At 51.0% G+C, this 24,529-nt stretch overlaps 1 protein-coding gene across 4 annotated transcripts in view; it reads right to left on the bottom strand.

The window, feature by feature from the left end:
• Trappc9 (trafficking protein particle complex subunit 9) overlaps positions 1-24,529 on the bottom strand; it is a 496,909-nt gene that overhangs the window by 108,120 nt on the left and 364,260 nt on the right. For all 4 annotated transcript variants that reach the window (XM_078016653.1, XM_078016651.1, XM_078016650.1 and 1 more), the window contains one exon: positions 7,089-7,241. In XM_078016653.1, the coding sequence (XP_077872779.1) occupies positions 7,089-7,241 (153 nt within the window). The remainder of the gene's footprint in view (positions 1-7,088; positions 7,242-24,529) is intronic.

The following is a 24,529-nucleotide window of genomic DNA, read 5'->3' as shown; positions in this document are numbered from 1 at the left end:
GGGAACCTCACCAGACCTGTTTTTTCCTCAATGGGATGTGCATTAAAAACTGCTGCATGCCCAGAGGAAGTGATATAGGCCAGATCATATTGTTACATTTGTGCACGCAGGAGCAGGTAACAATACCCATCAGTATGTGTAAATACAATGCAGCAATGAAAAATGTGGGAAAAGCTACATCAGAGAGTTATTGTAAAAATTAAGTGAATAACTCTAAGCAAACTGTTCAGATCAGTACCTGGCATCCACCCATACTGCCATATGGGTGGTAGCTGTTACGCTCTGTAATTTTATGACTATTCTATGAGATGCACATGTTCACAGTAATGATCATACCAAAACTACACAGAATTTGTTCACACTCAGCACACACACACACACCCAATCACACAAACACAATGCATGTCAATTCATGCACACACACATACACACACACACACACACACACACACACACACACACACACCCCTAAACCAGTTTATACACAAAACTGCCTTCCCCAACTTCCTGAGCCAGCCAGATCTGACATCTATACTATGTGTCAACTCTGACTCCTTTCAAATTCTGAGGTGTATGTGGTCACTATTTGGATTTGGGGGAGACAGCAATCAAATTTACATCCATCTAACTTCACTTCTCTGTGCCTTGAAGGGCAAATGGCCAGGGCGATTGGATTCCACTGCCAGTGAGGTGTCTCGTTCCTCTGGCTGCAGAGATTCCCTGCCACAGGAGATTAAAGGCCTCTGAAGCAAGTTATTACAAACAGCTCTAAAAGCCAGACTCCCTGAAGGCAGATACAAAATGCAACCCTGCATTTCACTTAAGATGATCAAGGAATCAGCCATACTGATGACAGGAGCTGTTTGTATTAAAATTCATTTAGATAAAACTATTTCTCCAAGCATGACTATTAGAAAAATGTAGTGTGCTGTGGTTTAAGAGTCTTGTTTAAAGAGACGGAATGTTTTTTCAGGAGATGAGAAGACAGTGCTCCATTAAGAAGCACCTTGGAGAAGAACCGAGAAGCCATTAGAGACCCTGAAGGGGCGGCCCAGGGCAAGCAGTTCCACCGCCTGTCTTACAAGGGAGGAGTGGTCGGGGGACAGCACTTACCCTCACTGGGAAGAAAGCAGTCTTGGAAATTGAGAACAGGGCTCAACTGGAGCTATATCCAGGGGGACGCGCTGGTTGTGATCAATCAAAGGCAGGACATGGTACCTAAAGTCCTTGAAGGGCTGTAAACCTCTGGCCCATGTCTCAGCCACTGGCAAATCCCTGAAGCTTATACAGAGTGGCTGATGTCTCTGAGGCCAAGCAGCAACACCCTCAGCCATGCACAGCCAAGAGGGGACCCCCTGTCTGGAGGGTGGCGGCTCAAGGATGTGAGACCCCCACACTCAGGACAACAGCTGCACTCTTCCTCATCCTTCCACTTTCCAAATCGTGGACGCTCACTTGGCCCCTGCATCCTGCAGACTCCCACTCTCCCAGTCTGGAGTACTGGTTCTCAGGATCCAAAGCCCAGTGTGCCCATGAACCTCCTGAGCCTCTGCTTCACTCTAAAAAGCAACCAAACTGGTCAAAAATGCTTCTCCAGACTCAGCAAGGGAAAAAGACACAATCTGGGCACCTGGCAGAGAATGCCTAGATGGCCCAGGCCACAAGCCTCTGTGCAGGGCAGTCAAACTGCCCTAGCTCCTCTTCCTCTAACCTGCACAGGTAGGTTCCCACAGGCCAGCAAGTCTCTTGCCAATCTCATAAAGGATCTTTGAAGGGACATTTGTAACATGGCAAGGAAAATGAGGAGGCGAAATGACAGCAAGCTTGCGTAACACTGTGACAGCCACGGACAGTCTATGCAGGGCCAGCTCTGGAAGAGGGTCCAGGTTTCAATTCAGACTAATCCTTCTGGTTGCAAACTCCTTTCATAGACTATCACAGCACTCAGCTCAGGGCAACTAAGCTGGTCACCTTCTGTGGGCTGCATCCTGGAAATTACAACGTCTCCTTCACACAGGTTTTAAAACCTATCTGCCAGAGATCACAGTCAGCATGGGGATGCTCTATTGTGACAGGGTCCACAGCTGCTCACGGTGGTGTCCCCCAGTGCCAGCCTAATGTCTGACATACAAATGTCCCTAACAAATAGCTGTGGAGTGAATGGGAGCCCACCTGACCTCCAGGCAGCATAATCTCACAGGAGAGACAGACTTCAGGAGAAAACAAATCTCCATGCTTCTTAGGAGTGTAACAGAAGGGGAGGAAGCTCCGGGAGCCGCGAGCTGCCAAAGACAGGCAGGAGGGAGGCTGGGGGCAGAATGGCTCCCTCCGGGGAGGCTCATCTTGGAGGAGCCTTGCCTGTGCCAAGTCACAGGGTAGAAGGAGGGCTTCCACAGGAAACTGGGGGATTTCCAGCTGTTGACACCTTCAAGGTCAGGAACCATGTCTGCGCCTCTCAGGCTTGACCTCACTAAAGTAGCCAACAGCACAAGGACACGGGGTCCTGGATATCCTGCCAGCTATCCGGGCTCAATAGTTTTGAATTTTCCAAAATCCCATCATTTAAAAGGGATTGACCTGCTTTGCAGATGGAGGGTTAACAAATGCCAGCACACACCTGGCAGGAGATCAAAAGAGCCAGTGGGACTGAGAACTGGTCCTCACAGCAACCCTCTGCAGCAGCTGTCACCATCCTGGCCAAACAGACACGGACACAGCGCCCTTCTAGCCACATGGCCTCCATGTCAGGGTGCTAAAAGCAGCAGGGCCAGCCTCACCAGCTCAGGCTCCAGTCCTCACAGTTGTCTCCTAAAGTCAACTGTGGTGAGTCGGGGCCACACTGAAGGCTACCATCCACTGCTAAGAGTCCACAAACAGTTGGTACAGTAGGATTTTCCAGGTTCAGCAAAAAGAGGTACTGCAGTGGTTAGAGGGCGGAGAGGAGGGGAACAAGGGAACACCCAGAAGCTGAAAGCAAGGACATGCTGAAAGCAAGGACGTATCCAGAAAGCACAGGTGATGTCAAGTAAGCCTGCTTCCCTGGACCAGAGGCTGCCTATACCAGGTGGAGAACGACCTCCAGACAGCTCCCCAGACAGTCCAACCACGTCAGTTCTAACTCAGACTGTTAGGTGCAAGGTTCCCTCCAGACAAGGCCAGGCTACTTGGTGGCCTGGTAGAGGTGCAGGCAAGGTAGAAGGTTTTGAGTATGAGAAGTCCTTTGTGAAAACTTTAACCCTGGGACAGAATGAGGGTCAAAGCAGACAAGACAGCAGAGGCCTCCTCTGTGGTGTGGCCACAGGACACAGTGGGGAGAGGCTGCCACCTCTACAGGAGCCACCAAGAGCAGCCTCAGCTCAGAAGCTCATGCATGTCTCATGCAGCCCGTGGCACAGGAACTGTCAACAGCTCTGCCTCAGAAAACGAGAACAGAGAAGCACAGAGGGACTCGGGGCATGGCAAAGACAGTGCAGGGAGGGCTGGCTCCTGCTTGCTGGGTGTGTCCCCAACCTCTGTGGGACAGAGGACACAGGTGGTGTGGAGCAGCTAACCCCGAGGAGGCACAAGCCGCAGCTCTTCCTGATCATAACGACTCTGAACAGGGTTAGGACAGGGGCTTCCTGAAGGGAGGGAGGCACCATCACAGGGGCTTGTCCAAGCAGGCCCAGCAACTGCTCCACCCAGAGCCAGTGCCGTCCGGCACAGAAACCACAACCCAGGTGCCCACTGTCCACCACCCCTTGGGGAGCTGACTGCCATGAAGTCACTGGGTCCCACAGGTATGGGTCCTTGTCACCTCTCCAGGCAGCCTGAGGAATGTAGCTGTGAGGCCCACCAGACCCCAGCCACAGGCTGGGGAGGAACGGCCGGCTTCAAGGCTGTGATCCCCAGTGTCTTCTCTGCCACCTCTGTCCCAGGCTCCTGTGACAGACTCACCCTGCTCTTCCACAGAGCAGGTGGGCATCTGGGTTTGGGGGTAGGGACGGCCAGGGGCTGGTCAGAACCAACTGAGGAATACTTCCTCCAAGGAAGACTCTCAGGGGGATACTGTGCAGAAAGGAACACAGACATCTAGAGCAAAGACCCCAATTTCCTTCAAAACACATCTGCCCGGCATTACATGCTGCATATGGACAATTTCTACAGCTCTGGACAGGTGTCAAATTAGGCTCAACAATTGTTATAGAGTCTAAATATTTAGAAAATATTATTAAAATTCATAATAAAATTAGTAGCCAATTCAATCCTTGGTCTTTCCATCTGCTTGAATTCAGGTTTATAGTAGCAAAAGTCTGCTACTCAACCATGCCAGATGTCATTTTCAGATGAGAGAAGGAGAAAGAGACAGAGAGAGGATGTCCCTAATGTTGGTTCTCTTTAACCAAATTTGCCTACAGGGACAGTTGCTCATAAACTTACAATTAGGAAACCTGGGAGACCGATGTGTATGGCACATGCTAGGCACTCCATAAATATTTGTTTGAAGAATTATTAAGCAAATACAGAACAGGATGACAACCTCTTAAAGGAGTCAAGGCTTAAAGAGAAATGCAAAGACATTTCCTGTAGCTTTTTGTGTTAGTGTTTGAAAAGCATGAGAGTTCTGCTGGTCAACATGATCCTGAGAGGCAACAGACACTAGGCCAGGGCCACAGGCCAGGGGAAGGCTAAAGGGGTCTGGGAACCAGCTCTTCCACTTTCTATGCACGAACCTGAGTCACCTCCCATCATCTTCCAGGCAGGATGGTGAATCCACGCTGAGTGGGGAGACAAGGGTGACTTGGATCCAGCACAGCATCCAGAAAGTGGTAGCTATGACACTGACCAGATGCAACTGTGTGCCCAGCATGGAGGGGGTTAGTAAGGGGTCACAATTCCACCCATTTGAGGTTTCCCGTCTTTATCCGAGTCTCAGAGTGACAGCCTTCAAGAGTGAATTCCTCCCTACAGTGCCACTTCTCCCTCTGGTCCTGCTGTCCCATCAGGCCCATCCTGCCCTGCCCTGCCCTGCCCTGCACAGATCCATGCCTAAAGCTGAAGCTCCAAGACTGGGGAAGGGGCATCTCTTGCCTAATGGCGGCTTCCACAGCAGGCACACACAGAGCCTCTCCAACCTCTCTTCCCAGAAAGACCAAGTGGCTCCCTGCTCCAGCATCATGGCCAGCCCCTGGAGGTGAGGGCCCAGCCCCAACCCAGCGTGTGAACATCTGCAGTGGCGGGTGAGTGTGCTGTTGGCAAAGACCTGGGCTGGTCTCCGGCCCCACCACTGACTGGCTGGCCTCATGGGAACCACAGTGCCACAGACAATGGAGTGGCAGATGATGCTCCTGTGTGAAGGCTGCCTCACCTGCTAGCTCGCTGCTCTGCCCCTGCAGTCGGCAGGGGAGGAATGCGCCTGGCTTTGTGCGGAGCTCAGTGGGGCACAGGGAGATAAGTCCCACCACCCACCTATCACATCTCTCTGTACCAAACATCTCCAACTGCACATGGACTGCTTTGGTCACCCAGAAGTCATTGGTGTCCAGCTCACAGAGCCGGGTGCTACATCTAAAGTTCATATTTTGTTATGAACTGCTTGGAGACATCCGCCAGGCCAGACTCACATCAGTTCAAAGGTAGGAACTTGCCTCAGGTCCCAGAATTCATGGCACAGATAAATGGAGGCTACTTTTTCAAAATCTAGAGAGGCTCTCTAGAATGATCTGACCATCCCCAGAGCCACAGAATCCACGCACAATGACGATGATTGACGGACACTCGCATCAGAGTTGCCTCTTTCTGAAAGGCCTTCTCTGAGCAAGCCACACCCATGTCTTAGTACCCCTGGGCTTTCCCCATCCTGTCCCTGTGATAAATGTCTAGCCACCACAACAGCCCACTCACATGTCTCCCACTCCATGAACTTTCCTTGACTGCGTCTACCCGGCAGCTGCAGCTTGTGACCCCTAGCACCTGGCACAATGCTCTGCCCTGGCTGCCCTTCTGCCTACCAGACAGGACTACCACACTGAGGCCTTGACTTTGCTGCTCTGCCTGCTTAGTGCCTCATGTAATGCCTGACCTACTTTCAACAAGTGGACCTGCAGTCTCCCCAGAGCATTCCTTCATTCAGCTACATGTCTACTGTGAGCCAGGCACAAGCCAGAAGTCGTAGCAGGCTCCATTACTTTATGAAGTACTCTTTCAGAGCACAGCCCTTCTGAAAACTCACTCAGTCTTTTCAAAACAGCATCTTCATGCCTCACTAGGCTGTACAATCCAATTTCAGTTTCCCAGACAATTGTGTCTATGTTTTCAGTTGTCAGTCTGTGAAAATGCTTGAGCCCAGCATTGATGGGTGGCCAATAGGACTGTCACTAACATGAGTATCAACACTGGCAAGGAACAGGTGATCCAAAGTCAAGAACAATACCAGTTCCAGGAAGACCTTTCCCCACTCAGAATCAATACTTGTTAAGTGGGGCTTCTAAAGCGTGGAGTGGCTAAGACAACGCCTGTCAGGGCCTTGTGGAGCTACCTGGGGGTCAGGTCCAGTAACTAAACCCTCTTGGCTCCTTCTCAGCACACAGAAGCCCTAGGCACAGATGCATCCCAGTTCAAGGTAGACTGCTGTTATGGTTTAGATGTGAAGTGTTCCCCAAAAACTCATGTGTGAGACAATGTAAGGAGGTTTGGAGGTGAAATGATTGGTTTGTAGCCTTAACCTAATCAGTGAATCAATCCCAGATGGGGTTCACTGGGTGGTGACTGGAGGCAGGTGAGGTGTGGCTGGAGGAAGTGGTTCTTTGGGGGTGTAGCTATGGGGTATGTATTTTGTCTCGGGAGTGTGGAATCTCTGCTTCCTGAGTGGGACAGAAGACACAGGCTGTGAGGACTCTTCATCACATGAGCCACTCCCTCTACCACACTCTTCTGTCATGATGCTCTGCCACACCTTGATCCCCAAGGGATGGAGTCAACCTTCTGTGGACTAAGACCTCTGAAACTGTGAGCCTTAAATATATCTTTCCTCCTTTCCAGTTGTTCTGGTCAGATCTTTAATCACTGAAGCAAAAGAGCGGACTAACAGCCACCATCAAAAGGATATGATCCTCCAGCGGATGTCCAGTCTGCTGTTCACCTCCAGGCCTCGAGCTTCCTGCCTCTCCTCTTCCAGCTGCTTCGGATTTGCAAAGTGCCCCTTCTCTCCTGGGCATTCGGGGACACTCTCAAAGTTGAACTTGTCCACTTGTATGGCCATTCTAAGAGAAGAGGGAGAACAGCAGAAAATTAATCAGTGGGGCGAGTTCCTCTGCGGGCTGTTAGACAATCAGCACAGGCCAGCGTGAGACAGCATAATGAATCATTATCGTTAGTAATTCATCACAGATTCGTTCCAAGAAAAGGAAAGCACAGGCTCTCAAGGTGGCCCAGCCTGCAGAGCTGGCTCAACGCAGGAGCTGAAGACGCGTCTGCAGATTCAGAGCCCTAGAAGACCCACATTGCCCCAGATGGAAATTTGAGCTCTGTACAGGGAGGACGCAGAGAGGTCCCAGAATGCTGCCCAGATAGTGGACTTGGTCATATCTTAAATTTCTCCATGGACGGTCACAGAGAATGCTAGCAACTTCTTGACCACAGGGGTCCCAAACACCCAGGGGAAGACCCTCTCCATCCCCACCTACTCCATCTCCAGCCAGGTGGACGGCAGCTCCCACACACACAGTGTGCACAGCCCCGCCTCCCCCTCAGCTTTCTGCACCTCAGACCCCACAGGCTCCGGCTGGGTCCCTGCTCAAGCCCACGCCCTCCACACAGAACCCCTCGCCACTTGTCCAGCCCTTTGACCTTCTGATGGTTTCCAAAACACACCATTCTCCCTGCCTGGACCTTTGCACCTGCTGCCCTGCCCCTGGGATGTTCTCTGAAGCCTTGAAACAGCTGTGCCCTTCCACCTGGGAGGCTGGAGCTTGTGAGCCCTCCCCAGTCACCCCAGCTGTGCAGCACCCTCTCCCCCTGCTGCAGAACTCCATTAACTTCTAGCAGAGTATGTACCACGAGCTTAAAGACCTCTCTGGGACTGTTACCCGCCTTCAGTTCTAGTGGTTAGCTCCCTGAGGGCAGAGATCCTCTTGGTCTGTTTTCAGCTTCCCCAGCCCAGAATAATGCCTGGCATACTGCTGCGGCTCAGTCAATATAGCTGAGTAAGTGAAGGAGTGGATTAAAAGCCTTCCTGATACCAAAAGCCAAGACTGCTCTCTTCCTGCTCACACTCACCCAGGGTCTGGCACCTATGCCCACATCTGGCTGCACCCTGGTTCCAGCCTAACACCTGGCCTGTGGGAAGACGCACCTTCATTCTGGATGCTCTATGATGTCTATAGCCTGTCCCCACCCTGAACCATCATTTCACAGAGGCAGAGGCCGACTCACTGATGTTTGAAACGCCACCTCTTAGTGCATAGGCAGGCAGACAAAAGGCACAAATAAGTGTGCATTACATGGATGGAAGAAGGGGGTTTTCCACCTGTGAGGTGTGAGGATCCTGAAGCTCTGAGTCAGAGTGAAAGATGACAGCGTCAGTCAAGTCCATAGACAGCAGCAACAGGGAGGCGCTAAGCAACCCAATGAGACTCTGCCTCTAAATAAAACACAAAATAGGGCTGGGATGGGGCTCAGTGGCTGAGTGCCCTTGAGTTCAATCCCCGGTACCCTCCCTCCATCAAAAAAAAAAAGAAAGCTCATGAAACATGTGTCTTTCTGTCTTTCTTCCACATCAGGGGAAGCACAAGAGCATGCAGCACAAAAGAGTCTAGTTTTCTACCCAAAGTGCCTCTTATCTTCGCATCCCAAAGGTAAACTGAAGAAAACCAATGCTGTTTCCAAAGAGAAGGTCAGAGTATTTCCCATGTTTCACTAAAAAGGCCAATTTAAGTTCAATGCCGGACAACCCCAAGGGACTAAGAATTTTCCTCTTCTGACTGAGTTTGCAAACAGACCCAGCACCAGGCTGTCTTCCACAGAACAGGGAAGGGAGGGACACCCCAGCAGCAGTAGGCATGGGTTGGAGCACTCTAGGCACTTGTGGCCCTAGGACTAGTGGATGATTATCTAAGAGTATCTTTCCAGCCATTTCTGGTTGTGAGTATCATACTATACCACCCATCTCCAACCTCAACCACACTGTAGCCAGGCATACCCTGAAAGCCAAAGAGGGAAGAAAATAAAACTGAAGAGTGCCTCCTTGGAGCCAAGCCCTGTGCTGGGTGTGCTGCATTTGGATTTATCTCACAACCATATACCAGCAGGGGTGGCTGCGATTTGCAGTAGGTGACAGGGCTGAGTGGAAGCCTGGCGTGAGCACCTGCACAACACCCCCACGTGGGCACCACACAGAGGCTGCCTCCAGAACTGACCCCGCTGCATCAGCTCCCCGTGCTTAGGCTGAGCACCCAAAATGAGAGGCTTTACTGCTGGTGCTGTTTTCAGAGCTGCATGAGACACAGACCCACAACTGCAGAGCCTGCCCTATGAAGCCCGCCACCTGCATGAGTGACTGACCATATCCCAAATTCACTACAGGCCTCCTTCTTCCTGGGAGCCCTGAGATGCAGAAAAGGGAGAATCCTGAAGCAGTAGCCGCTTTCCTGCAAGCAATGAGACTGAGACACCAAGGAACTGAGTAGCCAACACAGGGCCACCCAGTGTCCAATCCTAGAGCTTGGATTCCAGCACCAATGGATCGACTCCAAGGCCAAGAATTATCCCCCAAATCACAGAGGAGCATGCCCAGCTCCTCCATAGCTCTAACCTGCCCCTGCACCTCCCTGCCCACCAGGAATGGAGGACAGCTCTGTGACTGGCAGCCTGGAAGCTGCAGGAGGTGCTCCTGAAGAGAAACTTGCTACCTGCGGCAAGATGGGTCCTGTGCTATCCAATAGCTTCAAGGCCAGCACCTTTGAGGAACAGCCAGCATTGAGGCTGCCCTAGTAAGGGACCCTGCTCTAAAGCCAGCACAGGACTGGCAGAGGCTTCAGTGAGAACTGAAACCGTTGTATTTAGAGGCCTGTCACATTTAAAGACACCGATGTTACCGGGAACGGCAAGCCACTTGAAGGATTTGTATAGGACAGTGTGGCAAAACCCAGGCGTGGAAAGCAGGAGGCCAAGTACAGAGCCACCAAGGGGAGGGGGGGGAGCAACCGCCTGCTGCCATCACTCCAAAAGGGAAGGAGCTGAGGATGAATGGTGGCAATTTGCCCAGGGCTGCACTAGGTGCCAAGGTGCCAAGGCACACTGGGGAAGAGGAGGGAGTATGGTTTCAGGGCTAACCACTGGGGCTAGATTCCTAGCTCTCCACAGCTTGCACCGTATCTTGGTCAAGGCCTTTGTTTCCCTGAGCACCTCTATGAAATGTGATCATACTGCTTGCACCTAGAGGGACAGCTGAAAGGACTGCAATGTTTCTGTTCAGTGCCAGCTGTGGGAGCTACCACAGTAAGTGCAAGTTGATGGCCAGCTTAGTGCCCAGGGCTACTTTTTGACTGCCTTCTCAAGTAGGGAGCACTCTTTCATAACAGTGACGGAATCTTGGTACCTCACTGAAGCCACAGTCCTCCCCTCTTGCCTCAATGGTCTTTGCAGGAAAGCCCACCCGCCTGCTCCTGCCACTGCAACCTTGTGCACACATCCCTGTTCGCATGGGGCACTCAGACTGGCATGGGGCAGCGCACATCAGGGAATAGCTACACAATCTCACGCTAGAGAGAGTCTAAAGTAGTTCCAAAACATGGCTCATGCTTCTGGCTAATTGCAGCAAAGCCCCTGGAAATCATTAGCCTGGGAGACCACATGAAGAGGAAGTGGGCCAGCACGCACATGGCCCACAGCCAGCCACTTGCCTCCTTTGGACCTAGGGTATCAGAGTCATGACCATCCAAGCAGCTCCTACAGGGTGGCAGCGCTGGGTCTTTGCCCAGGACACACTGGTTCTAACAGTTCTTTGGTGTTGTTGTTCCTAACAGCTATTTCTGTTTCAGGTAAAGAAGATGTTCTGCTGAGGGCTGGGGCTGGTCACCTCCTGTGAATGGCTACCCTGGGACAAGAATTTGGCCTCTGGCTCCCTGTCCTCCCAGGAACAGGAGAATATATTCCAGGACATCAGAGTAGAGGCATCTTCCCAGTGAGTGGGCAGAGGGAGGAGGAGGCTGGGCCTCTCACAGCCACCTGCCGGCCGCGGGAGCAGTGCCAGGACAGGCCAGGAACATGGGGAACAAGCAGCTCTCCCTCACCTGGTCCTCTTCCATGTGCTCCTAACTCCTCTACACACAACCTGATTCTGTAAATAGGGACGACTGCTTACAGGGCCAAGGGTCACCGAGGTGGGGACACTGACACATGTAACACCCTTGGCACTTTGTGATGGTCTCTGTAGGTTCACGGAAGGGACTAGACATGAATCCCAGTGGAGGGGAGGACCAGGCCCTGCACATGTCTCCCAGGACAGAGTTCTGTGGATGTTGTAAAATGCATGATCACACTACTCCAGGGCTTCTGGAGGCTCATCCACGTGCATTTTCCTCTAGTCTCCACACCGCCTTGCTACGTTAAAGTACTTCACGGTGCAGACACCATGGGTCAGTTTTCATTTGCTGGGATAAATAAACCCTAATCTGTAAGATCCTGTGTAGTATGAGTGAGAGGGTTCTGGAAGGCCATGAATGCATGCACTGTTCCTGGGTGCACAGGCGGCAGCCTTCCCACCCCCTGGCCTGCTGTGGCCTCTGCAGCTGCAGGACTGGTTTCTAAATCTGCCTGGGTCCATCTGACGCTGCAGGACACTGAGGACAGGGAAGACTCCCCCCCCCCCCGCCCCCTGCCCTGAGCCTGTGCTGAGAGAGCCCATACACACACAGTCTTGTCTATGCTTATGTTGAGCCTATGATCCCACCTCACTTGACAGAGGGGTAAATGGAGCTCAAGAGCATCCGCGGAACCCAGCGTGGTCTCTGGAGTGCAGTGAGAGAGCAGGCAGGAGCTCAGGCCCCACAGAGCACCCGAGCTCGGGGGCCCACCTGGCCCTCCCTCCGGGGCTTCCCTGAGTCCCTGCCACCCCTGCCCTGCAAGCCCACTGGGAGGGCTCTGTAGCCAGCCCTTACTGACCCTCACTACTGGTGTCCAGGCTTATGGGCTTAAGGTTGAGGGCCACATCTCAGTTACTTTAGTCTCTGCAGCCCGGAGCTGGCTCTATACATTTGTTAAGAGAATGAGTGACACGGGACAGGCAGCCCTTGAAATGTTCCCTTCAACACTGATACATACTCACATTGTTTGAACGCATTTATCCTGCATTAGAGGAAAGAGCGAAGCTTCCGCTGGCTCAGAGAAGCTGGCCCAGAAGTGTGAGGACAGCAGGAGCTTCTCTGCAGCCCCAGCCAGCGCGGCTCTGGGGACAGCAAACCCTTACCTTGCACTTCTATAGAGGAACATTTATTTTAGGACCTTCAAGTACTTCCTTTCCTCAGCACAGAAGGCAGTGCCTAATAAAATAAGAGACACCCTCTATGCCACTGGCTGCCAGCCGCCCTCCCTCTGCAAACTGCAGAGGCACGTGGAGGACTGAATTCTGTGGGCTGGGGGGGTGGCCATTTTTCACTGTCTCCCTTCACACAGGCTCCCCAGAAAGCAGCTTCTCCATCAGCAGGGTCACTGGCCCCCCCAAGTGTGGCGCAAGCAGGGCCCACATTCCCCAAGGCCTCTTGTGGCAGGAGTCCAGGCGTGCCTGCTCCTTGGGGGATGCTGTCCAGGGTCTGCCCTGAGTTGGCCTCGGGGGAGAGCCGTGTGGAGGGAGGGGAAAGGCTCTGGGGCCTCACTGGCTGGACTCCAATCTTCTTTGTGTGTCAGATCTGTGACCAGGGGCAGTGGCCCAAGTTCTCCCAGGCCTCAGATATGTCACCTGCAAAATGGACATTCCATAGTGCAGGGTTGGTGAGGCTCTGGGAGAGTCCACTTGTCTTCCTCAGTCTATAACTGGGACTTGAAAAACCATAGCTGATACTTTTGGGGTGACAAAAATGTTTTGAGGTGGACTGTGGGACACTGCACAACCCCAGGAGTTACCTGGGAGCCACCTGGTTGTACACTTCAAGTGGATGAATTGTACAGAATGTAAATCATGTTTCAATAAAGCTACTGTAAAAAAATATGGCCATTACAGGGAGTTCCACTAAAGATCAACAGGAGAGCTTTTATGGAGACATTTCATGAGCTATAAATGCTAGATAAATGCTGGTTGTTTTGTGTATTCTTTTCTTAAAAATTTATTCATTATTCTAATTTGTTATACATGATGGCAAAATGCATTTCAATTCAGAGTACACATAGAGATCACAATTTTTCATGTCTTTGGTTGTACACAAAGTAGAGTCATACCATTTGTGTCTTCACACATGCTCTTGGGGTTCAATGTCCATCTCATTCCACTGTCTTTCCTACCCACCTATCCTTTCCCTACCCCCTCTCTCCCCTTTGCCCAATCTAAAGTTCCTGCATTTCTCCCATGCCTCCACAATCCCCATTAAGAATCAGCATCCTCATATCTGAGAAAACATTCGGCATTTGTTTTGGGGGGGATTGGATAACTTCACTTAGCATTAATATTCTCCAACTCCACCATTTACCTGAACATGCCATGATTTTATTCCCTTTTAATGCTGAGTAGTATTCCATTGTGTATATTTGCCACATTTTCTTTATCCATTCATCTACTGAAGGGCATCTAGGTTGGTTCCACAGTTTAGCTATTGTGAATTGTGCTCTATAAACATTGATGTCGCTGTGTCCCTGTAGTATGCTGTTTTAAAGTCCTTTGGGAATAGTCCGAGGAGTGGGATAGCTGGGCCAAATGGTGGTTCCATTCCAAGTTTTCCAAGGAATCTCCATACTGCTCTCCAGATTGCTCGCATGGATTTGTAGTCCCACCAGCAATGTATGAGTGTGCCTTTTCCCCACATCCTCGCCAACACTTATTGTTGTTTGTATTCTTGATAGCTGCCATTCTGACTGGAGTGAGATGAAATCTTAGAGTAGTTTTGATTTGCATTTCCCTAATTGCTAGAGATATTGACCATTTTTTCATATGTTTGTTGATTGATTGATTGTAGAAGTATCTGTTCAGTTCCTTGGCCCATTTATTGATTGGGCTATTTGGGTTTTTTTGTTGTTGGGTTTTTTTTTTTGGTGTTAAGATTTTTGAGTTCTTTATATATCCTGGAGATTAGTGCTCTATCTGATGTGCGTGTGGTAAAAATTTGCTCCCATTCTGTAGGCTCTCTATTCACTTCACTGATTGTTTCTTTTGCTGAGAAGCTTTTTAGTTTGAATATATCCCATTTATTGATTCTTGATTTTATTTCTTACACTATAGGAGTCTTATTAAGGAAGTTGGGGCCTAATCAAACATGATAAAAATTTGGGCCTATTTTTTTTTTTAGGTACAGGGTCTCTGGTTTAATTCCTAGGTCCTTGATCTACTTTAAGTTAGTTGAGTTTTGTGCAGGGTGAGAGATAGGGGTTTAATTTCATTTTGCAGCACATGGATTTCCAATTTTCCCAGCACCATTTGTTGAAGAGGCTATCTTTTCTCCAATATATGTTTTTGGTGCCTTCATCTAATATGAGATAACTGTATTTATGTAGGTTTGTCTTTGATTCCACTGGTCTACCAGTCTATTTTGGTGCCTATACCAGTCATTTTTTGTTACTATGGCTCTGTAGTATAGTTTAGGTCTGGTATAGTGATGCCTCCTGCTTCACTCTTCTTGCTAAGCATTGCTTTAGCTATTCTGAATCTCTTATTTTTCCAGATGAATTTCATAACTGCTTTTTCTATTTCTATGAGGAATGTCATTGGTATTTTGATTGGAATTGCATTAAATCTGTATAGTGCCTTTGGTAGTATGGTCATTTTGACAGTGTTAATTATGCCTATCCAAGAACAAGGGCGATATTTCCATCTTCTAAGGTCTTCTTTAATTTCATTCTTTAGTGTTGTGTAGTTTTCAGGGTATTCTTTTCATGCACTTCTCCATGTTCACAAACAGCATTTCACTGAGGCTAATGTCAAGGTGTCTGTCTCCCACTGCACCATTACTCCACTGGGGAAAGCTGTTTCCTTCATCCTGCTTTCCCTTCTGCTGAGTTTCCCTCAAGCACAGCCCAGAGAAGGACCTGGACAGCCACTGGAGAGCACCTGCCCTGGTGGTAATGCACACTCAGACCTTGGGCCCCCTGCAAGTCTGGCAGAAGCCTGCCCATTGCGCCTGAGCAATCCTCCCAGCACTTCCAAACATGTGCCTTGTCTCCAAGAGTGGGTTTCTGGGTTTCCCCAGCACTGCTCACTAGCTATTCTGAGGACATTTGCCCTGAGATTAAAAGACCTATTAAGGCCAGGTGCAGTGGTGCACGCCTGTAATCCCACAGGGTGGCCAGAGGCCTGCTGTGTATGGGGGAGGGCATCCAAGGTGAGGTATGGCCTCCTCCCTCCACTCCAGGTGACACCCAGAATGGTGCCCAGAAGCCTCAGGCCAGGAGCCAGGTCTGCTTCCAAAGGAACTACAGGACCGTCCTGTGCCTCATGCTGAAGCAGGGAGGGAGGGAGCGCAGAACCCACCCAGCTCACACCAGGCCGGCGGGGCCAGGGTGTACACCTGTCTTCTAGCTCGAGGCCAAGAGAGTCTGGAAGTTCTAGCAGTTCTTCTCCTGGGTGTCTTGGTAAAGGAAAGAGGCCAGAGCAATCCACAGAAGTGTGACCCCTGCACTTGAGAAAGCCCAGGGCAGCTTCTCTCATCAAACCAACCAGAAGCCCAACATAGTCAAATCCTCAGGTAGCTTCCTAGAACAGCTATGGCTGGATCAGACTAGAAAACCAACTCCACCGCAGCAAGGGCTCTGGCACACAGCCGTTCCCAAGGTAAATGGAAACAGCAAAGGACTGAAGGACCACAGGGCTTCCGTTATCCGCCTCCATGGGAACGAGAATGCCCAAGTATCGAAATCTCCCAGTAAGTGGAGCTGAACCTATAAAGATCATCACGCTGCTTCCGTCTTTCCTGACAAGAAGTTTTCCCTGCCAGCTGCAAGGATCCTCCTCTGGGACGCCAGGCGGCTGCAGCCCAACTAAGGGCCGACTCTCCCGGAGGCTGCTGGCGTGCAGAGCAGCAGAGCCTGGACACCAACGTCAGCCTCAGGCTGCACCTGCATGTAGGCCCAGGGAGAGCTGGCGTCACAACATACTCCCCAAGGCCAGGTGTCCACAAGCCACTCATTTCACCTCCAACTGTCTAAGGGTGGTGACCTATATTTGACAGAAGAGGAAACTGAGGCTTGGCCCTTGCCTACGTTGTGCCTAGCCACAGGAGCTGCACCTAGTGGGTCATGTGAGCTCTGACAAGGCAAATGTGGCCCCGTATCCAGGGGAACGAAGGCTCTTTACAACACACAGTTGTGCCCTGACAGCATCACAAAGAGCCCGCAGAGGCCACTCGGTCCCCAGGGCAGAGCACCAATGTGCAGAAGGCATTGCAGGTTAGCCTGCCATTCAAGCTGTGACTCAGAAAAGTGTCCTGGTCACCATTAAATCAGAATGTCACCTGAAAGGTGCACAAAACTCTTACCTAAACAGAGATGTCGTGGTTTAACTGAGATAGTATATTCTTAATCAGAAAACCTTTTTGGAAATTCTGGTTGCTTTACTGCTCTTGTGATTCCCTCAATCTCAATATATCCAAAATGGACCTTGTCTCCAAGTCTGCTTCTCCCAGAAGTACCCTTCCATGTGCCCCTGGCACAGAGGGCCTACTCAGCCACAGCTCACCATAAATGGCTCCTTCTCCTTCGCCTCCAGTCCTGGTCAGGTGCCAGGTGTGGTCACCTGCCCTTGCAAAGTGTTCCCCTCTGTGGGCCTGCTCCCCAGTCTCCTGTCTCCTCTGCATACCTGGTGCAGGCCTCCAGCCTCCCTTCGGGGGGGATACGACATACCAGCCACTCCCAGCTCCTACCTCCCCTCATCAGCCCCCCCTCATCAGCCCCCCCTCATCAGCCTCCTTGTCTGGCAGCTGCTAACCTCCCTTTGGTAGAAATCAGGCCATATGTGTGCCCAGCTGGCCTGGTGGGGCTGACATGTGAGAAAGAGGGTCCAGAGCCCAAGGGCCTGAGCATGTGGAGGCAGGGAGCCCTGCACAGAGACCAGCCTGCAGGACTGCAGAGGCCCTTCTCCAGACCAAACAGCCGTCAGGAGAACAGAAATACCGAGTTGGGAGTTCTCAGAGGGATTCTCAAACTGGAGACTGCCTGATTATCATCTGTGTATAAAATAACACTCTCATCACCATCAACAAATAGCATGGATACCAAATATATTTATAGGACACATATATGGAATAAAACGATATAAATTTAGAAAATAAAATTTTATTTCCAGAAAGTCAAAATTCACTCACAGAAGCATAGTTCACAGGCAGAATTAGAATGAGAATTACACATGCTGTCTTCTGTGGACCGGGCGCTGTTCTCAGATGGGCTCAGGACCACAAAAGCAGCAGCAGGCAGGACCCAGCATTCACAGCCACCAACCCCACCTGGCCCTGGAGCACCGAGGGGCATGCACTGTTCCTCTCATTTTTACTGATTTGGAAACAGAATTCCCAGCTACTGGGGAGGACAGCAGATGGGCAGGGACACACTTCCCAGGGTGGTAGCACTACTCTGTGACAGGAGGGGGACTAGGCGTGCTGAGGCCTTGAGGAGGTGCTGGGAGAGTGGCCTTACCAGTGTGGCACTAGCCGTGGTCCCAGCAGGGAGCCATGTGACCATCTCTGCCTGAATGAAGGAACCAAGAGGAGGGGTCAGACCAGAGCCAGAAAGAAGGGAGCAGGTGTGGCTGGCCTGGGAAGACTGTGGGCCGGAGTTGGGGAGAATGCAGAGAAGCGGGGTCCTCCACAGACTGAGGTGTGGCCTTCACTCTGGGTGCTGATTAGTCCTGGTAGCTGCAGCAACAAGTTGCTCTGGGACAGCTCCTGACATCACAGCACGAGAGCCAGCACAGACCGCAGATGCCAGCCCCACTGAGGCATGTCCACCAACACAGGAGGGACTCCTCCTTTCCAGCTGCACAGGCCCTACCAGGGCCAGACTCAACACCTGGATCAGCACATTAGACGAAGGGACGCCGCAACACAGATCACACACAAGCCTGGCCTCCACAGTGTACAAATAACTCGCAAACTCAATGATAAGAACTCAGCCCAACTGTTTTTAAAAAATGGGCAAACATCAATGTTTATAGCAGCTCAACTCACAATAGTTAAGCTATGGAACGAATCTAGGTGCCCTCAACAGATGAATGGATTAAAAACGTGGTCTATATACACAACAGAATACTCAGTCTTAAAGAAGAATGAAACTCCCATTTTTACCCCCAAATACAGATTGCAGAATCACATAGGTTACACATTCACATTTTTACATAATGCCATACTCGTGACTGATGTATTCAATGGGAGTTCATAACTCACTTGAAACTATTGTTCGAAGTATGATATGTCAAGAGCTTTGTAATGTTGTGAACAACCAATAAAAAAAAAAAAGTCTGTAAAAGTCAAAAAAAAAAAAAAAAGAAGAATGAAACTATGGCATTTGATGGTAAACGGATGGAACTGGAGACGATGGCGCTAAGTTCTCTCTGGTATGCAGATACTGACGCACAGTAAAGAGGCGGGGAGAATAGAAGTGTTTGGATTAGACAAAGGGGAATGAAGGCAAGGGATAGGGGATAGGAACAGGAAAGACAGTAGAAAGAATCGGACGTAACCTTCCTACGTTCACACATGAGTACATGAGCAGCATAACTCCATATCACATACAGCCACAAGAATGGGGAGTCCTACTCCATGTACTTATGATATGTCAAAATGCTCTCCACTGTTACGTGTAACTAAAAAGAATAACAAATTTTACAAATCTGGAGAATACAGAAAGAAATACAGAAGAAAATAAAAGCACACAAATTTTAGCACTTGCTAAAGAAAAAAAGGGCAGTCGGGGAGAAGACAAACGAGTGGCCCAGAGGCACCCGAGGAGATGCCAGCATCCACAGTCGTCAGGGAAATGACATGTGAGACCACGGAGAGATGCCCACCTCCACTGGCAACACAGGGAAAGGGCTGCTGCAGGAGCTCTCCCTCCCACAGCTGTCCGCAGGCCTAGACAGCATCACCCCCAAGGTGTTCACCAAGGGAGCCAGAAACCTGTCCGTGTAAGCCTAACACTTGCATGGCCATCGCAGTTCTCAGCAGAGCAGCCACCAGGGTAGAAGACCTGAATGTCCACCAACAGGGGAGGGACACGCATAGTGTCACATCCTCAGAATGAAACATTCATCATCTGCGAGCAGAACAAGTCATTGCTGCGTGCTGTCAGTGTGGGTGAACCTCAGAATCACTGTGATGAATGTCAAAGACAAACGAGGATGCAGCAAAGGGCCCTTCACATAAAATTCCAGGACATGCAGCTGATGTGTGGTGCCGAAGGCAGGGCAATGGGTGCCTGGGGATAAATCCCAAAGGGGCACAAAGAACTTTTGGGGGTAAAAAAGCATTTGTATATGCAGTGTGCTGGAGATTTCTTGGGTTCCTATGGACATCAATAGTTATCAAATTGTGCATTTTAAAAATGTGCCATTCACTCTAACTCAATAATTCCACAGAGTTGCATCACAAGATACACACAATGTTAGTGTCTCACCCCAAAAGTATTTAGTTGTAAGCCGAGAATCAGAAAAGCCTGGGTCTGAATCCTAGTCTGGCCAGAGACTGAATCCCCCGACTGCAGCTTCTTTGCATGGAAAGCAGGATAGTGTCTGTGGGGTGCAGTGCCATCAGGGCTAGAAGACCTGTGTCCACTCCCAGTTTAGGGACCCTCCTGCTCCTGCACCTCCGCCTGGAGTTCCTGCCTCTGAGTGCCAGACTGCTCCATATGGGCTGCTGATGGCGCCTCTCCTTTTGTTGTCTGGCTTTCCATCTCCAGGAGGCCAGGGGAGCCTGCAGGAGACCACATCACACTCTTTGGAGGCACCCACAACTCGTGGCTGCTGCCGCACGGACAAGGCTTAACCACCGCTTGTGGGGAGAGCCTGCAGGAGCCCACGGAGTCTCCACGGCATGTACCATGCTCCAACAGCAAGCCCATTTTGTGGAAAATTTGTGACTATCAAGTGCCTAATGATATTGGTAACTGTGGTTAGTTCCAGTTTTAAATCTCACAAAGTGACTCTTCAGAATGTGCTAGTTATTACCATCCTCGGAGGTTTGGTGCCCTAGGATTTCTTGCTGTCTTGTACCCAGGTGACAACCCTGTCACTTGTCAGGACGTAAGTTCTCCAGGTTTTTCACAGCACCTCACAGCAGAGTTGAGAGCAGAGTTGAGCTGTAGGCAACACACTTACTGCTCAGTGCCACCATAATGGAACAGCATCAGTCACATTTAGTAGATAAAGTGCCTTTGCACAGCTTTAAGAATCCTCTCTCCTGAGACGATTCAGACTTGCAGAGGAAAGCTTGGCCTGTCTTGAGGCTGGGCAGGTGCTGGTGCTTGGTTTTGGTGTCCTCTCCCAGCAGTCATCATGCTGCCAGCCTCTCCTTCCTTCCTGATTCACAGGGCTCTACCGTCTTCCAGAATGATAACAACAGGCCTTTCTGAAACTAAGCCTCGGAACACCATGGGGCCGTTCCCACCAGGAGCTGGTGTGTGAAGGGACTTTGAGTTACCCCTGGCTGCAGACTGTTGCCAAGCAATGCTGCAGGGACCTGCAAGGGTGGCCATGAGACAGCAGTCATGCAGGCCCAGGCAGAGTAGGCGGAGCCATAGCCAGGCCCCAGGCCTGCCCTCACTCCACTCCTGGCTTGGCCCTCTGCTTACAACCCTTCACTCTCTTCTGGGGTCCAAAATGTAGCACGTTCATCCACTCCCCTGCTGGTTCCAGATTCTCCAGTCCTAGAAGCAGCACCTCACACACAGAAAGCCATTGAAATAAGTGTTTGCTGCTGTGAGTAGGTCACTGCTCTGAACCTCTCTGCTATGCGTGGGCAAGACAAAGCAGGTACGTGAAGCCACATGTGGCCCAGAGCTGGGATGGGCAGCCATAACTCCACTCCTCTCATTCCTGGGACCTCTAGGATGTCTTAGATGTGACAGATCAGAGGACAATGCTTATAAAGGGCTGTGCTCCTTAATGGTTGTACACGCCCTTACCCCTCCCTCCTGACTCTCAGGAAGGGACAGGCATGCGGAGGGGCCCCAGAGCTGCAGCCAACCTGTTGTCAAGTTGGAATGTGAGAGACAGGAGAAACAGCTAAATGCAGACAAAATGATTTCTCTCGGCAAATCCGACCAGGGCATAGGAAGGAGGGATGGCTGGCCCAGTATCACATGGGAAGACAGGGAGTTGATGACTGGATCAAAGCCCTGGAAATGATCATCTGCTTTACATTCACAGCAGACAAGCAAGGGGAGCCAGCGTTCAAGGAAACAGACTGCTGTCTACAGTCCCTCATCCCAGCCCAGACACTGAAAGGACAAAAGGTGCCAGTGACAGATTAGCAGGCAAAGGTAACCTCAACCCTCCTGGACCCTTCTGACAGAACACACACTCACTGGTTCCTAACCCTAGTGGAGGGACTTTATTACACAGAGTGACTTCATCGGCAGCCAACCCTAGTGACTCGCCTTCTGCAGCGGGGGGGCCCTGGAGACCCAGGCTTGCACCACCACTTTCTGATAGAAAAGACAAGTAAGGCTCAGCAGGAGGGGGGATGTTTGAAGGTAGCCCCACAAAGGTTACCTGACAACAATATCTTAATAAAATGTTACCTGATGACAAAGGTTATCCTGAAATTACATCACTGGGTGCTCACCTGTCCCAGAGACTGCGTGAGTGCGTCAAGCCCTCAAAACACAGCCCACACCCAGGGCTCCGCTGGGACCCCTGCTTGGATGCCAGGGCCAATCCCTTCATCCTGGATACCAAGCAAGCCCAAGGCCCTGACCCTAGTTCTCCCACCTCCTGGCCTCAAATCCAGATGAGGCTACCCCATCTCTGCAGCTCAGAGCTCGGAGGTCATTGAGAGCTCACTTAACCTTGTGGGGCTCTTCTCTGCTCTGGAAAAGGAAAACTACCAATAGACCACTGCTGTTTACTGAAAGCCAGCCCACAGGGCCCCATGCCACCTACAACCCCCTGGGCGCCAGGCATGAACACCCCAGTTCCCAGAGCAGGAAGGGGAGAGTAAGGGCAGAACCCGGACAAGGGCTCACTGGCAGGACCACATACAAGGACAGGCTCATCTCCAGAGTCTGGCACACACACCTGAAGACAGCTAGCTCCCCCCCTCCCGCCCCGCTACTCCATCTGCAGCATGAAAAACTTACAGCTGAAAGGGACCTTATACAGCACCTAGTCCAGTCCTTGTTTGCACAGGTAAAACAAACCCAAGCCACAAGGTTGCACAGAGCGCTGGGTCTGAGCCTCTCAGCCTATGGGCTAGACAGAGCTCTGCTCTCTAGGGAGCGCACGGTCCAATCTGCAAACTGACTGCATAGTCTTGGGAGGGGGATGCAGCAGGCTGTGTGTGGATCCTTGTCATTTGTCCCCCCATCTTGATAAGACCGAGGCCCTGACCATCATGTCTTATCATTGCCATTAGGGACTGTGAGTTTCATGTGCAGAGGGAGAGAGGGAGACATGAATACCACAATGAGAAATTAAAACCACTTCACCCTGAAAATGTGACTCTGATTTATTGCTCTAGAGCAGCTGGCGATGACCTGTCAGAGAAGCCGTGTTGAAAATAAAGAACAAAAATCACCCAGAGTTGTTTTGCCACAAATCCAAATTAGAAAATGCCATTCTCTGGATGATTAATGCTTCAATTTTCCCCCTCATTCACAGAGAATTTCTCAAGCATTACTGCAGCACCTGAGAGCAACGGTACCATTCCAGATGAAAGGACGGGAGGCTGCCAGTCGGCGCTCAGGCGGGCTCCCCAGGCTCAGCCCCTGGGGCCGCTTGAGGCAGGCAGCCCCTGGCCATCATGCACCGCACACAGGCCCACTCAGTGTTGCCACAGGGAGGAGGACATCCTTCCACATGGACATCAGGCTCCACAGGTGGCTTTGGCCACCAGGCCTGAGCAGAGCAACCCATGCCACAGGGGTCAGAGACACCTGGGACTGTCATGTGGTCTGCCATTTCTTTCCTCTAGCAAGGGCAAGGTGAGGCCTGCCAACCTGACTTCTGGGACTGACAGGGCTTATAGGGGAGGGTCCCGAGACTCCCCCAAACTCTTGTGATGTGTAGTGTGACGTTGAAGAAGTCAAGCTTGGCTTTAATTCCCTGACTTTAGGAAGAGTCTGCCGCCATGGCTGACCAGCGGAGCGCCGCCCGGAGCCTACTTGTTCTATCTGCAACAGAAATTCCAGAACCAAGCTTTCTCCTAACATTGAACAAACATGGCCCAGTTAGAACACAAATATGCGTCAAATGAAAGTCCACGTAAAGTGCTGCCTCGGAAGCCCAGCACTGAGAGGAGGGCGTCTCTCTGCAGAGGAGCTCCTCCGTCCTGCATCCTCGCTGCACGGAGCTTGAGGACAGCTGCAGAGTTTGGATGCCGCATCAGAGGGGGACCCTGATGACCCCTGCACACAGCCCCACCCATCTACCTCAGCCACCACAGGACACTTCTTCCCGGCTCTGCCCACACCTGCACACACTATGGCAGGTCTTGCCTCCCAGAGGACCAGAGAGGACACATCTCAAACATGGGCCCTTTACTTCTGCTAACTGGTCAGTTTCCTCATCCTTGCTCTCTGCTGGTCCCTGGCTCGGTTCTGCTCAGCCCAAATTGAGCTTTGGGACCATTTTGTACACCTCTGAGATCTAATCAAAGTCCATGATCAGTAATGGACTGAGACAGATTTCAGGTCCACCTGACACAGCGGTGGGAGCCCAGACACATCACCTGACCTATCTGAACTCTGTTTCTTCATCTACTTGATGATGATGATGATGATTTGATGCCACCAGGTATGAGTATGGAGAAGATGAGCGGAAACACAGAGAAGCACCTGCCGCTGTGTGGCTGCGAACAGGTGGCATCCAGGATAAACCTGCTGATTGTAACAGCCTCCCATCCTCAGCAGACAGGAAACCACAGAAACCTACCTAGAGAACTCACTTTCAAACAAGCAGACTAAGCCCGGCCACCCCTCCACTAGTGCCCCCAACAGGATGCCCGAGTGCTGAGGCCACTGCTTTAGGCGAGTGCACTGCCCACGTGAGCTCTGGCTATGCTGGGGAAATGACAGACTGCACAAGAGTGAGGCCCAAGCAGTCCTCGTGCTGCACCCTGAAGCACACGAGGCACAAGCAGCCACCTGGACGTGGGTCTGGGCAGGCAGGCTATTATCTCTGGGTGGTGGGATTAAGTGTAATTTAGAA

The sequence above is a fragment of the Ictidomys tridecemlineatus genome, chromosome 7, assembly GCF_052094955.1.
Source record: "Ictidomys tridecemlineatus isolate mIctTri1 chromosome 7, mIctTri1.hap1, whole genome shotgun sequence".
Classification (NCBI taxonomy): domain Eukaryota; kingdom Metazoa; phylum Chordata; class Mammalia; order Rodentia; family Sciuridae; genus Ictidomys; species Ictidomys tridecemlineatus.
This window is presented reverse-complemented; position numbering and strand designations above follow the sequence as displayed.